Here is a 15,477-nt window from a genome sequence, read left to right on the forward strand (position 1 = left end):
GGCTTCTAGTCACATTGATCTAACTGACAGTACCTAATCCAAAAAGTCAAAACCTTTAAATGAGGGATGAGCGAATACACCATTAACTGTATCTGTATTTGTTCAACCAATTTAATTATCTGTATCCGTATCTGTACTGGGAGTGGGTGGGACTTAAACTAAGAATGGGTGGTGTCTAACCTAAAATTGTTATTTTAATCAGACATTGCTTTATTTATTATTTCAGGATTGAGCATCAGATCACTTTTGATCACAAGCTACCCAAATGAGAATTTTCCCTCATCATGAGTACGGGTATTGACACATTGTACTCGGAAGACATTGGTACTCGTAAAAAGAAGGTGTGCATGATAATATTGGCACGTCATTGTTATCAGCTGATATTTAAAATGAACTATTGGAATCAGCCAGCATACTGATACTATCGGTATATCATCGGTGTCAGCCAGCATTTGCACAGTGAATAAATATTTCATACATTGAAAAGCTTTCTACTTCATTTCTCCATCTGCTGGTTGGCCATCGCGATAAGAGTATACATGCATAATATGACACTAATTCCACTACAGAAGAGACTTGATGAGCACTAAAATTAGGAGGTGAAAAAAGTGGATAAATTGATATGGGTATTGGTTATCGGCCGAAAAAAGTTGTTATATATCAGCGTATCAGACATTGGCAAAACCTCCAGTATCGTACATCCCTATATCCCTATACATATTTTCTTTCATTTTACATCAGGCTTTGTTTCCAGATGGGGTTATTTAAAATGTAATCAAATTTTCAATAATCTAATCATGTTGGAGGTAGTTTCTATATACAGACTCTACATTCAGTGAATGTAGAGTCTGTAGGCAAACCCCGGAGATCTTGCCTCCGGAAGAAGAGCGGAAGAGCCCTGGTTTCCGGTTGTAGGCTGTTTGTAGTCCGCGTGATATTGACCAATCACGTTTGAGCTGGCTGCGGTTGTTGCCAGGTTAAACGGTCCGTGCGGTGAACTAACGAGGCGGAACATAATTGGCGTCACTGCAAACTCTGAATGGTAATATTAAAGTACGCCTAGTAGGCTGAGTACCAAGCAACCACCACCGCAGCATTGCTAATAATCTCTTCTGTATAAGACTCATAAGTCTTAAGTTAACCTAGGTTCCAGAACTCAAACTTCTGCCATGTGCCAAGCGTAAAGGAGAACTACGATGGCCAATGCGAAAACATGAATGGCCCTATCTATAGCCAGTGTTTGGTTGTACATGGTGGGCTACTGTAGACACATGGTGGACTCTGGAGGAGGACCCACTCCCCATGTAGATATAAATCGCTCATTCTAAGGTGTCAAAGACACAACAGTTCTCATTTTTAGGGGATTATACACTAATGGAGATATAGTTATGAATATTATATTCCATTTCTGGCAATATATCCCTCTAAATCCTAAATACTGGACTTTTCAGTCTAACTGTAACATTGGATGAGTTGATAAGGAATTGATACTGTCCAGATAATGTTTCACTGCATGTTTCCAGCATGTTAACACAACACCAATAAATCAGTACCTCAACAGCAGATATGAATAGTTTGTATTTTTTTATTTAAAACTTCATATAACCCATACAGCAAACTGTACAATTGAATTATTCACAATGTGTTAAAAAGAAAATAATTCAATAGCTTTTCTATAATATTTTGTTGAATTTCCCCGTGTTTTACTCAGATGTCGGTTATTCTAATGTTCTCTTAACACATACAGTTACTAGGAAAACAAATCGTGTTTTTTTTTCCCTTTTTTTTTACAAAACCTTACAAAAACTATATTCATAGAAATTCTGCATGTCCACAAAGAAAACCCTGGTTGGCACCAACATATTCATCGTATTGTTCGAGAGGTTTTCTGCCAAATGATAGAAGCTGTGCAACTCAAAAGAAAGGTATACATAAAAAGGCATACCGTTGTGACTGCTGGAAAATCAAAACTCATATCACACACTGCTAATGGAACACAGGTTATGTAGCTTACATTTTGCATTACTTTTCTCTCACATGTCATACAATTTTGTGTAAAATGACATTATTATTCACATTAATTTATAAAAAAGATGTATATATTCAGTAACCAAACTGACTGAATCAGCCAAATCAGAAACCCTGTTGTAATTCCAACTAATTTTGATTATGATGAAATTTTCAATTATTTTCACATATTACAGAGGTGAAATACAAGCAAACTTGAGTCTTTGAATCACCTGCATGGGAAGCTACAGTACACATGAGGGTTAATAGTAACATCGTATAACCACGCATCAGCCGCGGCCATACTTCAGATCAGGTCCTAATCGGGATTTCAAGAGCAGTAAAGGTCCAGTGACATAAGATAAACCCCTGTTCTCCCTGGAGTGTCCCCTGAATTCTTGGGGAAGCTCAACATTTCCATTTCCTGTTCACCTTATAGAAATATATCAGCCATCATAAAAGAAGATTTACATACAGTTTCCCATCTGGATGATAGTAATCCAATATACCATAATATAATGCATTTCCATTAAATAAATAAAGAAGGTTTGGGGCTGTGGAACTGGGGTAAAGTGAGGAAGTAGGTTAAAGTGACCTCTCTAATGAAATAAATAGCATCTATAACATAGTTGACTGTGAACAGAATTCATTTATAACAGTATAAATTTAGCAAAATACATTTTCTCCTGCTGATCTTATCTACATACTCTACTTTGCAGAAGGGAATCGATAGACAATTATACAGTGATCTCTACCAAACCAATGCTAAATTTTACAGATTGGAGTTCTCTTGAATCATAGATAGTCACGTTTTTTGTTTTTTTTTATCTCGACATAACGACATCGTAAACCTCACAGAGGTTTGTTGTTCGTTTGGCTCCCGGATGACAGCAGCCCAAAGACTCCTCGAATCTTCCTACGGCATGACGTTTGCTGAAGATATACACTTACTCCATTGGCGTTAAAGTCAACATGACCACACAAAATTATCGTCTGTCTTTTGTCTACTCACCACTTTATCTCTCAGCATGTTCACACACAACACATATGGATTTACTCTGTCCACACCAGGTAATTAAACAGAAAACGCTTGTGACTTTCAAGTCTGAGATAACCTTCAAAATCTGTTCACATTTAAAACCAAACCCTCGCTCAGTTTTCATAACGCTCATAATGCAAAACAACCAGATTTCCAGCAAAAAAGCCTCTAGATCACACCTGAAAAAATGAAGCAACTGTTCAAAAAATGTGTTCAGAAGTACTCGGGACATTCAGTGGTCCAGCACGTAGTTTGATGGATACGTCACTATTAAATGCACTCAACAAATGCACTTTAGTTTTAAGGTCACAGTCTCTTACCTTTTGTCTCTGTGACTTACAATTCTGTATTAAACAAAGATAAAAATACCTGATCCAATGCCTTCCAACCCAGTCTGTACATATCGGTATATTCTATATACAAATAAGTGCAGACATGCTACCATTTCATCAAAGGTGAGCACAGGCGTCTGGAATTTGTTCATATAATTGCTCAATATTTTTGTGATTATCTTTTTGGAAACTAAACAATGAAACTAGAGCAATGTTTTATGAGGACATCCATCAGTTTTATTCCTCGTTTCTTACTCAATGATTGTTTTACATTACAGTGTTGATACTTTGAGGTGAGGTGGTTTCCAAAATCAGCAAATACAGTCACGACACTGCCAATTCCAATTTACCTTGGATACATGTTACGCTGCTAGGTTGGAAAAACTGTTATAGCAAGATCCCTTTGTAGTATCACTTAAACTACCACAATCTACTTAGCTTGGCTGGCTTGTACTCTTCTGTATCTAGTGTTGAATGGTCAAGTCTTTGGCAATCAATATTTTAACTGATTAAAATTGAATCATGTAAAAAATCCCGTTGACATAAAATGTACTTCGGCTCAAATCAGTCTTTGCATTAATGATTAATTGCTTGTGTGTGACAATATACTTAATTTCACATGACAAGTTCAACAAACATATATTAACTGGTGAACAGTTGTGTCTCTCTATGGGTTTCCACCGACATCAGTACTGCAGAAACTGAATCTGAGTCTTCTCACAGGTTAGCGTGTGTACCTGTGAACCATGCTTTCAAAAGATCTCATATCCCGCAGCTCATGACTCAAAGATAACCATTCGAGCCTAGACCACATGTTTGAGGTAACATTATTTTCTGCCGTCAAAGGCCATTCGGGAGTTTGTGTGAATTAACAGGATAAAGGTAAGAACTTGATATCATAATTTCAATGCGTGGCAAAACTGATGAACTAATGAAAACTGCTCTTCCTTGGCCGTCGTGTATATCTGCCATTTATTGCCATTCTTACAAAGCCTTTCTTCTTGCTTCAGTCTTTTCACTGATTGAGGATTCCTTGAACGACGTGTATTTTCTTGTGTTTTTGTGTTGCGCACGTAAACATCAGACTTCAAAACGGATTATTTGGGTATACTGTTTTCTCAGAACCTCCCCCAAATATTACTTTGACCTCTTGTGGTTTGGAATACAGTGGTGAATATTGTCATACCTGTGTGGCTGATGCTGCCATTTTCAGTTGCCCATGTTTTGTTAGTGTCCCCATGTCACTGTGGTTAATGGTAAATCTGGTGATCCCGTCTATGCCATTGTCTCTAGTCTCTGGCATCACCCCCGACACGTTGCTCAGGAGGTTCTTGCCCTGGGGGGAGCACATTGTCACGGGAACACGGGAGTCATCCCAGTGCTGCAGCTCATGTTGTCCTTTCCTGGGAGTCGTCGGTCGTTGTAGGCGTGCATGTTGATCACTGCATCCGTCTTCACCATGACTGGAGGCTGAGGCTTGTGTTTCACCCGCCTCTCGCAGGTGAACGACAGTCTGATCTCGTCCACCATGGCACTGCACAAAGACCTCTGGGCGAAAAGGGAGGATGCGGGGAGGGGAGCAAGAAGGAGAAGAGGGGAAAGGGACGGGGGGGTAAATGCCTTAGCTTTAAATTCTTCTGACAGCAGAGAGTGTCGACAGTCTAAAGAGCACAACACGCAATCGAACATAACATTCATGTCGTGTTACCGCCGGTGTGTGCATGTGTGCATGTGTGCCCGTGGCTGTCAGCAATGTCAAATCGCACCACCACCACATGTAGCCTGCACACGGTTCATTATTGCTGCTGTGTCAGAGAGAGTATGGTGCATGAGCATGCGTGCAACTACTCACTTAGCATGACTCAACTTGGTGATTTACAACAGTAAAGGGTTCATGCTATTCTGACATCTCCAATGACTAATAATAGATTAATTCTCTATGCTCCAATTTGCAATTATGCCTGTTAAAATAAGTAAATGTTGTGGCGTTATGGCCCAAGTACTCCTAGGGATTAGCCGAAGGCATGCAAATCCTTTTATAACGTGTTTGAATTAAAAGCCGTGAATAGTGCACGGCTTTGGTTTAGAGGCTATGTGGAATAAGTATCATAACAAAATAAGCATGGTTAGCAACTTCTTTGCTAAAATTGAGGGTGAAATAAACTGAAATCCAGGCGGAGTGTAATTAAATTAATGTTAGATTAATTTTCAATCCATTTAAACCACAGAGTAAAGCTTAAATTAACAAAATGGCACATTTTGTGTGCGATATATGGGGACATATACCTGCTCGCGTTCTGCAGTCTTCCTTAGCTTGTAGATGAATTCAGCAATCGCCACAAAAACAGACAGCACTAGGCCAGATGCCAGCACAATGAATATACCACCCAGGTTCTGGATACCCATGGGGCCTGTCTCGTGACGCTCTTCATCCAAGCAGCTGCTCCCACTCCACCACTTCTCCTTCAGCATGTGTAGGCGCCCATCCTCCAAGATGCTTAGGATTGCTATGCTGATTTTGTCCCTGTACGGGGAGCCTGGAAGCAACATAAGGCCTGTTTTACTTTGGAAGAAATGCCAGCTGGATTCTGTGATAATAAGGTTCATAAACACGTTGTGGCATACTGTCTGACTAGTAGCTAAAAAAAAACAAACAAACATGTCTTATGCTGCTGCGGTGTCTAAAAAGCAGTCCCACACACTCATCCTTCAAAAGGCAACACACAAAATTTAATTTTTTATTATTCGGTAGACTCAAATGTATTGGCAGGTCTTACCGAGGGGAGTGCCGATGCCGTAGCCTTTGCTGTCGATGATCCCTCCCACCTGTGTCAGGTTACAGTTCCTCCTAGTAATGTAATCGATAGTTGTGGACTCCATAATGAGGGCATAGTCTGACTTCAGCACCCTCTGAATCCCATCCTCGATAGACTTCACCAGTGATGTGCTCGGCTTGCTGCTCATAAAGGCCCACATCTTCTCAAAAGTAGAAACCTTAGATTTCTGCAAGGGATGGAAAGAGCCGGTTAAAAAAGTGCCTTTGAACCTCATTTGAACAATCTCCTTGGCTGCAGGTGAGGAAAAAGTGGTCGAAAAATATACAATGCTGTTACCACTAAAAAAAAAAGCGTTGAGCTTGAACAAAATTACTTTCAAACATTATAGCCCAAGGTGTTAAAGCTGAAAATACTGCTAACCATGAAATCTGTCGGGTCCCTCTGCACAACTCTACACCTGTGGGCTTTTTTTTTTTTTTTTAGAAAAGATGACAGATAATATTTGTCCATTGACTACAGATTCTAGCCAGTGACTAAATAGATTTATATGATTACTCCTACAGATTTCCATTGTCACAGGATTAAAGGACAGTAAATTGAAGCTTTGCGCACATCTATTCTCATAAGTGCTACTGAAGCAGCAATAATAGAATGCCTTTCCATTAGTCTTGCATCAGGCTATGTGGTATTTCATGCAATTTTATATGAGGTCACGTTTATGCCATGTCTAATCCTGGATAATTACTGTCTAAAGACTATAAGCCATTTCAAATTGTGAAAGATGCTATTATAAGAAGCCCTCCATTATGTGTAACTACAGTAGCAGCATATTCCTGGTTGCTTAAAACTGAGGTATGATAGTCTGATATTAAAACCTAAAAGTACCAATTAGGATGTACAGTATAGCATGTGTTGCCAGGTTGGCATCTTTGTCACAAGATTTACTGTTTTTTATTTTTGCAGCCCAGGTGAGTAGATGAGGTCAGAGAGGAAAATGACGAACCATATGGCAACTTCATACAGCTGATTCTGGTTGGCATTACAGCAGTGTAATTCAAGATAAAGAAATCTGCATTCAGATTTGTAAGTGCGTTGAGATTTGTTTACATCATGTGCAGTATTATTATAAAATATCATGATCACTTGTCAAAGTAGTGCAATATCACTTTCTCAGTCATGTGCAGTACTGCTTCTCACTGTTATATCATATTTTAGTTCATTTTTAGTAGCTCTTGTACTTATCATACTCCTATTGTTACTGTATTAGGCACTGGTTTTTGCTTCTGCTCCATAAAAACACTTCTATCTTGTAGATTTGTATATTGTGCAAGATATGTAATACTCTGTTGCTCTAAAACTGGGCCCAGTGAGTGACCCTGACCTGGGGACACCACTGGTTGTCTGGTTGTTACTGGTTGTGAATCGTTAAAATTGTGGTTACTGTACTTAGTATTACTGTTATTTGAAGCATTCTCTCGCACAAGAATTCCCCTCGGGATAAATAAAGTTCCTTTGAATTGAATTGATTTAAGTGTAAGCAAATCTGTAAATGCCTACACAGATCCATAAATGTAAAGACAAATCTGTAACTGCGTACATGTGCACCCATGCAATGATATACACAGTTACACAGCTCTCCACACACATTGGCAAATAGTTCTGCTACAATGACGGCTCTATAACCAATCTCTGTGATTCAACAGTATCTCAAAGTCATTGTAATATTGAGTGGTACAGTAGACAGCATCAGAGCACCTGGTCAGCCATCACTAAAATATTTGTTTGCTGGTGAATTGATTCATGTCTCTAGTAGAAGTTAGAACTATGCTGTATTGGGGCCAAGATGCATAGTTAGGCCCTGATCACACAGAAAGTGTTTTAGCAGCTTGAGGCGGCTTTTTGTATTTGTTTTTAATGAGAATGAAGCTTTTTTCTGGTTTTCTGCATGATCACACGCCTTGCGTTTCTATGCTCTGAACTCCTCGAGCTGAACAAAGCGCCCCACATTTTCCCCATTGTCCAATTGGATGATTGGAGAGGCGGGCCTTCTGTGGTGGTCACGACAACAAGTTTACAGTTGGTAAACAATGGAGGAGAAACTGGTGGTGGCGGCTGCTGGATATGCAGAGCTATATGGCCTGACGATAGACAGCAGGTTGTCAAACTGCCTCTGAGTCATCCTAAAATATGCCTGGAAAAAGCCATCATCGAGGGGAAGCTCCTGGACCAACTGGTGGTACTCACCATGATCCACCCTCTTTTTTAGGGTCTCACGTACCCACACAGATCTCCGTTTCCCTGTGCCCAACAAACTATTAACTGACAGCCTCTCACCCTCAACCAGAGCTACAGCAAGTACCCTCTGCCTCAACATTTAAGGGACTAGATACTGATTACTGTGAAAACCTCCCACAAAAAAACGGTAGATTGATTATACAGAAAGGTTAGTGTAAGGCATGATGGCGTGGTTGCCTGGCAACATTTAAAAGTACGCCCACATTTTACAACCTGCAAAACACTTCCTGTGTGATCGGGTCTTAGAGGTGTAAAACTGTGGTTTTTGAATTGCAAGAAGTTGCAAACCAAATAAAATTTCTACATCACTGTCACCAATGTCTTGTGAAGGTGGTGGAAGTAGTGAATCATGTCAGAAAATTACAAACAAATTGGAACAAAAGCCTACAGGCTGAAGATTCGTCACTGGTGGATTTTGCCAAGATCCAAAACCACAACTTTAACTAGCTGTCTTCATACCTGGCTCGTAAATAACTAGCCACCAGATAGTAGAGGTTTAGTTGAGTAGTGTGACTCTTCACAAGCTGCAACTCACATCACAGTTAAGTAGATCCAAGAGCAAAAGGCATACAGTTTTGCAGCGTAACACAAGTTTATGACCAAGTCTATTCAGTTACATACATCTGCAAGCCTTTATCTACTCCCTGGTCTCCTCAGTATTTATCATGCTTCTCTGCCTCATTGAATTCGACATCATTAGGCTTCTCTGTAAGTGCAAGGGGGAGCAGAGGGTACTTGAGCCATGCAACTCTGATGAGGTAATTAAACACCTGTTTCTCCTTCTATTTATGACGCTACAATCACAACCACAATTTATCAAAGTGTACAAAATGATCTAAAATATCTTTCTTTTTACGCGGCTATTCAGAGGAACGGAAGGTTGATTTCTTTTCAGAGGGTCAACGAGTTGGATCCAGGTGCAGTAATTATCATGACAAGACAGTTCATATTCATGGAAAGCAATGTAAAAAGTAAGCAATCTCACAGTACTGTGATTTCTAACTTAAAATAAAAAAATATTAACAATAGGGGGTTAATCCGAGACCCCACTATTGTTTTAAACCTGCATGATATCAACAAACCCAATTACATAATTAAAGCTGGGGAACCCAGTGTACAAACCATTCAGCAGATTCAACAATGAGCTAAACAGTGTTTATGAGCTCTGCCACAAATTTTCGGGGGCATAAAAACTAGGGCACACAGATGCCTTTCTATCCGCTTTCTTGCTATTGAATGTCATAAACTTATGGACTGCCTTCAATAGAAATGTGCAGTGTTTTCATTTTCTTACTCGGAGAAACTGTAACTCTGTTACATGTGTTATTCAGCACCACAGTAGCAGTAGCAGCATCTAAAGCAAAGCTCAAAATAATAAAATAAAGTCAAAGACCCTGCAGGCACGCTGAAACTTTGGAATAAAAAAATCATTATGGAGGAACACATCAAACAGTGTAGAGAAGTGGAGAAGCTGAAGAATTTGCCTTTGCTGTGGGAATTAAGATCTAACTGGAAATATAAATATATATATATATATGGAGAGAGAGATTTTTTTTCCTTGGGAAACATAGGCCTACTATATAGAAAATAAGGTTTTTGACAAAGTCAACTTAAAAACTCAAGATTCAACATCTTGCCTTTTTTTTTTTTTTAACATAGATTTATAACATTGTTATTACTGTACATGTTTGTACTTGGCATGCTTCAGCTACAGTCTGACTGTTTTCACACTTGAGAGTACAGGGTGAAATCCATTTCAGTGGCTTGTGGTTGACTTATTTTATTCTACTTCTGCGTAGTACCTCCAGGATAATGATAAAATAGCCCGACCCAATCATAATTACGATGTACTGTGCGTACTCTACCTTAAAGAAAGTCATGGTTGCACCGTCTTTGACCACACCATACTCAATCTTGGTCTGCTTAGCGATGTCATCGGCTGAGTCCACAGGCGAGTCCATCCTCTCCACAGTGAGGAAAGCTGCTAAATTAGCTGTGTAGGATGATATGATGATCAGCGTGAAGAACCACCAGATCCCACCGATGATCCTCGTCGACAGCGCTTTGGGCATCAGTTCTGAGCCTGTACGCGACACAAAGTGAGAGTCTATTAAGCAATTATCCAGATAAAATTGTACCTGCCAACCCTGTAACCGAATTAAACAAATGCAGAAACATGATGGCTTGGGTTTTTGTTAATTAGCCTGCAAATGTTTTTGGCAGCGCCTCTGGTGTTGATCAAGGCACTGTCAGTGAGGAAACAGAAATTGAAGCCAGTTTGGCAGTTTAGCCAAACTCTAAGCTAAGAATTGAGAATGGGCAGATCAGACCAGTACACTGTGTGTGTTCCTCGGGCTTCTACATTAGGAACAAAAGCCTTCCTCGGCTTATGTGAGCCTTTGGAGTTGACAGCACTTTCTTAAACTAACGCGCTGTGTACTCACTCATGCTGTCAGGCGACCATGTTATGTTGTTTTGAGATCAAGCTTACATCAAAAACAAAATGTGTTTCAGTTGAAAATATAATTTGTATCAAAAGGTTTTAATGAGGGAGAAAAGAAACTGTCCCTACAGCTTACTTCTTTATTTCTAGTATTTCTAGTACAGTGTCGTCCTGTAGAGATGTCCTTTTCATTTCAAACATTTCACCTTAGAGTCTGATTCATATCCAGCATGCAGCTTAGTTTACCACTTTAATCACACTTACAGTAGGTCTGCACAATGTGATGAAATATGTGCGATAATTTTGTTAAATATCAAAATAACAATATTACTTGTGATAAACAGATATTAGAGTGTACTCAGTTCTGTGTTTCTGCTGCTTTTAGTATACTGTTGAATTAAAAAAAAAATAAAGGAAATTATTTCCAGCACACTTTTATTAAATATTACTTTCACACTTGTCTGTCCTATCAATTAAAGGCGAAAATGCCCCCCAAATTATCTTTAAAAAAAATAAATACATAAATAAAAATAAATAAATTGAACACAGATAGCACCAATAAAAAATGATCATTTTTATTGATAACTCTTTCAACTTACTAAAAAAATCCCTGAGTGCAATATTCCAGTCTTTTGTGATATGTTTAACCCACAAGTTTAGGGCTGCCCCCTGATAGTCGACCAAACGTTTTTTGACCAGAAAAGTCATTAGTTGGCAAGATTTCATTGGTTGCTTAGTCGTAAATCAAAACCTATATGACTGGACCATGTGGAAAATTAGTTTGAAAGGACAGACACAGGAAGTGGCCATGCTCAGCAGTCAGACAGGAGTCATGTTAATCTACAGGGCTGGTACCTGCGGTTATTCCACAGGCTAGTTAATAACATTTCGGGCAGGAAATCCAAAGTGTGGGATCATTTTGAGAAGGTGAAGGACGAACCCAAGGTGATATGTAAACTCATCTTCATTGGTCGACTACAAACATGACGTATCATCTGAAACATGGAAGCAGCTACATGCCCATTAGCCACTTAGCACAATCATTACTGCTTTGCCGACAGCGTCATTAACAGGCGGCTCGCTCAGTGTGTGACGTGCACTTGTAGATAAAATATAGGCCTATATTAATGAAGGTTCATTAGTACGGTTTTGTATTTCTCTGTAATGTAGCACAGTGTTAACAATGTTACTGATACTATTCTTTCTCACACCTTCAACTCAAACCATTGTGTTGCCCCGCCCAAAATATATCATTTAATAATAAATTAATATCGTAAACATGCGGGAGACTAGTCGACTGATGGCCCTAAATGACGACTGTTTGTGGACTAGGAAAATTCTTAGTCGGGGTCAGAGCTACCAAAATTTTGTAAATGTGACAATACTCAATTTTCTCCAGTGCTGTAGGTACCATCAATGAAACTATACCTACAGTATAAGTGTTTTAGTCTTCCATTAAATGCCAAAGGAAGACTAAATCGCCTTCCAGCATTGAAAAACCACAACATATTTTGTTAATTCTTTGCAATGGGACCGCTGTGTATTTACACAGTGCTACAGACGCCAGCAGCTTGACGAGGCCGGAGCGTCTATTCTGCACTAAACTCTACATGTTGTGGTCACTGAGAGATGAAACATGTTCAACTTAGCTTGTCACTGTAACTTTTGACCCAGCTGTCCAGTCATGGTGGACGAGGGGCGGGACAAATAGCCTTATACAAAGACCAACCGTCACATCTTACATGTACAGTGCTGAACACCAACAACAATGGAGGAGAAACATGCTAATATACTGTAGGCTATATATAATACATAAATGTTTCCTCTCCCACAAAATCTCATGAACCCATGTAGACCAGTACTTGGCATTCGCAATCATTTTAATAATAAAATTAAAAATTAAAATCAGATTTCAATGTTTTATAAAGGAGTGTATGTTTAAGTGAATGGGATTTATTGTTTTGGTTTTGTTTGTTTGCCATGTTATTGTGTTGGGTTGTGGAATTTCACAGCTATTGGTATTGTCTACTAAGTTTCTGGTATATTGACATGCTGAACTACTATAAGTTAGGCAGTTTCTTTTCATGTCCGTAGTTCAACAGGTTAATTGGATTTACACATACAAATATTCTGCGAACGAATCATCACAGTCTGTATGAAAAAAAAAAAAAGAAATCAATATATAGTCCATAGACAGACTGACAGTACACTTCAGCATCAGCCTTGACTTTGAGTGGTCCTCTGCTGAGTAATACTATGTTTACAATGGCTCACTGACTGGTGTTAAAGTTACTTTATATCTCATCTCTGACAACCTTTAAAATACCCTTGTGCTTTGTGCACTCTGTTACTTTACTGAGAAGATTTATGAGGGCAATTCGAAAGAGTAACAAGCCCACAGAAGGAGGGCAGAGTGGTCAGCTCTTTAACCTCCTCTACCAAATTTGATTGGATTTGTCCTTTGTGGTTTGACAAAGACTCTACATGGTTACAAACAAGGCAAGACAGTAGCATCCCTTAATTCACTATGACTTCACAGAGGGAAGATCCAGATGCATTCTCTGGTTGCACTAAAAATGAAGTGAAGCAACGGGTAACTCAATTGAATTCCACACTATAAAGTGCTGTTGTCAGCAGGGAGCAGTATATGGCGCTGCATCAGAGCACTAATAAATACAAAAAGCACATCAGTCATATGGTGCCAGGGAAATAAAACGGTGTCAATATGCCATACATTTCCTTGAGGAAGGACTCATATCTTGTAAACCAAGGAAATATAAATGTTCTTTCAGGGAAGACGATGCTGATACTATTTCAGTAACCAAAACATCACATCTATCTCACTGACTGCTGCTCCGCTCACTCACACCAATACCGTAAATAGCTGCTAAGACTGTGCATGCTATTACAAAACACTGACATGCAAATACTACTGTAGGATTTGTGTTGTGGCAAAGTCAACAATGTTAATTTCGTGAACAAGTTCAGGAATTTACTAGTCCAAAAATAATAATGCTTTATTATGCCGTATCATTTGAATTAAAGGGAAAGTTCACCCCACAATAAAAAAAATACATAAATTTAATAATAATAATATCGGCCATAGAGATGCCTGCCTTCTCTTCAATATAACAGCACTAGATGGTACTCGGCTCACTAAAAGCACCAGAAAAGCACATTTGAAAAACTCAACAGCAATGTCTCTTTACCGAAATCATGACCGCATGACTAAAGATAATCCACAGACCTTGATGTTTTCATGTAGGAACCATTTTCTTTGTACCGGACGTCACCTGCCAGCCATATCACCCCACAGAAGGAAGTGTGCATCTGCTGCTAGCCCACCTCGCGTCTCTGAGCTAGCTAAAGTTACAGCTCAGCCAAGGAGGACGCCGTTATTGTTTACATCTTGCGCTGTTATGACCACAAGCCTCTTATCCATGGATAGATTTATGCTTCCTTCTGTGCTGTGTTACTGTTGGTGAATTGGTGAATTGAGGGTGAATTCTTCCTTTAAGAGTGCTTCACAAAGTCGCTTAAGAAGATAAAATAAAGTTACTGCAAGAAAAACAAAACACCTGCAGAGGGAGCTTTAGATGTGTAAACAGTAACACTTAACTGAGAGCCAATTTTTATGCTAAGCTAATGGCTACAGCTCCATACTGTATTAACTGACCAGCTATGAGAAAGGTTGATCTCCTCATTGAACTCCAAGAAAGTAAATAAGCATATTTCCTGAGATGCAAAGCTAAATTTTTAAGGGATGGACCAGGGGATTTTTACAACATAGTATTAGTTGGACATGGAAAACAAGCTATGTTGTAGTTAATGTTAGCTACATTAGCTCATGTAGCCGAGCAAGGATTAGCTGGCCACAACTCCCAAATATCCAGACATACAGCAGTAGCCAAGGGTGCTTTCAGACATTCACTTGCTTTGGTCTGAATCAGGGAGTAATATTGTTACAAAGTTGCATAATTGCCTAAAATATATGACTGCGTGAGAAAGCTGCTCTTGATTGGTCAGAATTTCCATGTGGGAAAAATCCAGGAAGTAAAGCAAACGTTGAAGAAGAGTACACTTGCAAGATAAATGTGACACTTTCTAATGTCACAATGGAGGGACAACTACGCAGGTTGATTTTAGCGCTGCTCATCGTGGACTATATTGCTGTCATTGTTCATTTTAGTCAAACCATACAGTTTGAAAACGAGGCGCGGCTCCAACTAGAAAACAATGTTTTGATGCATTGGATGTGCTGAATGTGCATATTAAGGCAGTACAGGAGGAGGTGCACATTAATAATCCTCCAGGACTGTAACATGCTCATGTTTAACCCAAACAATGTGTCATGTGACTGCAGTTGGTTTGGATCCAGGTCGGAATACGTTCTCATCACAAACGAACCGCACCAGAGTTTGTTTGTAACCGGGCCGAGACCACTTCTTCAAGAAGGTCTTAGTGCGATTGTTTCGGTGCACAGCGGAGTGTGATTACTGTGTTCACACCTGCCCAAACGAACCGCACTCAGGGGGCAAACAAACTTGAGTTCGACTGAAGCAAACCAAACAGGGCATGTGTGAA

General features: G+C 39.4%; 1 protein-coding gene across 1 annotated transcript in view; it reads right to left on the reverse strand.

Annotated features, from left to right (window-relative positions):
• Positions 1–4,601: 4,601 nt before the first annotated feature.
• Positions 4,602–15,477, reverse strand: part of grik3 (glutamate ionotropic receptor kainate type subunit 3) — a 128,980-nt gene continuing 118,104 nt past the window's right edge. The window contains exons 13-16 of the mRNA XM_050046087.1: positions 10,316–10,533; positions 6,156–6,381; positions 5,665–5,915; positions 4,602–4,926 (exon numbers count right to left, since the gene is read on the reverse strand). Of these exons, the coding sequence (XP_049902044.1) occupies positions 4,732–4,926; positions 5,665–5,915; positions 6,156–6,381; positions 10,316–10,533 (890 nt within the window). The 3' untranslated portion in view covers positions 4,602–4,731. The remainder of the gene's footprint in view (positions 4,927–5,664; positions 5,916–6,155; positions 6,382–10,315; positions 10,534–15,477) is intronic.

The sequence above is a fragment of the Epinephelus moara genome, chromosome 6, assembly GCF_006386435.1.
Source record: "Epinephelus moara isolate mb chromosome 6, YSFRI_EMoa_1.0, whole genome shotgun sequence".
Taxonomy (NCBI): domain Eukaryota; kingdom Metazoa; phylum Chordata; class Actinopteri; order Perciformes; family Serranidae; genus Epinephelus; species Epinephelus moara.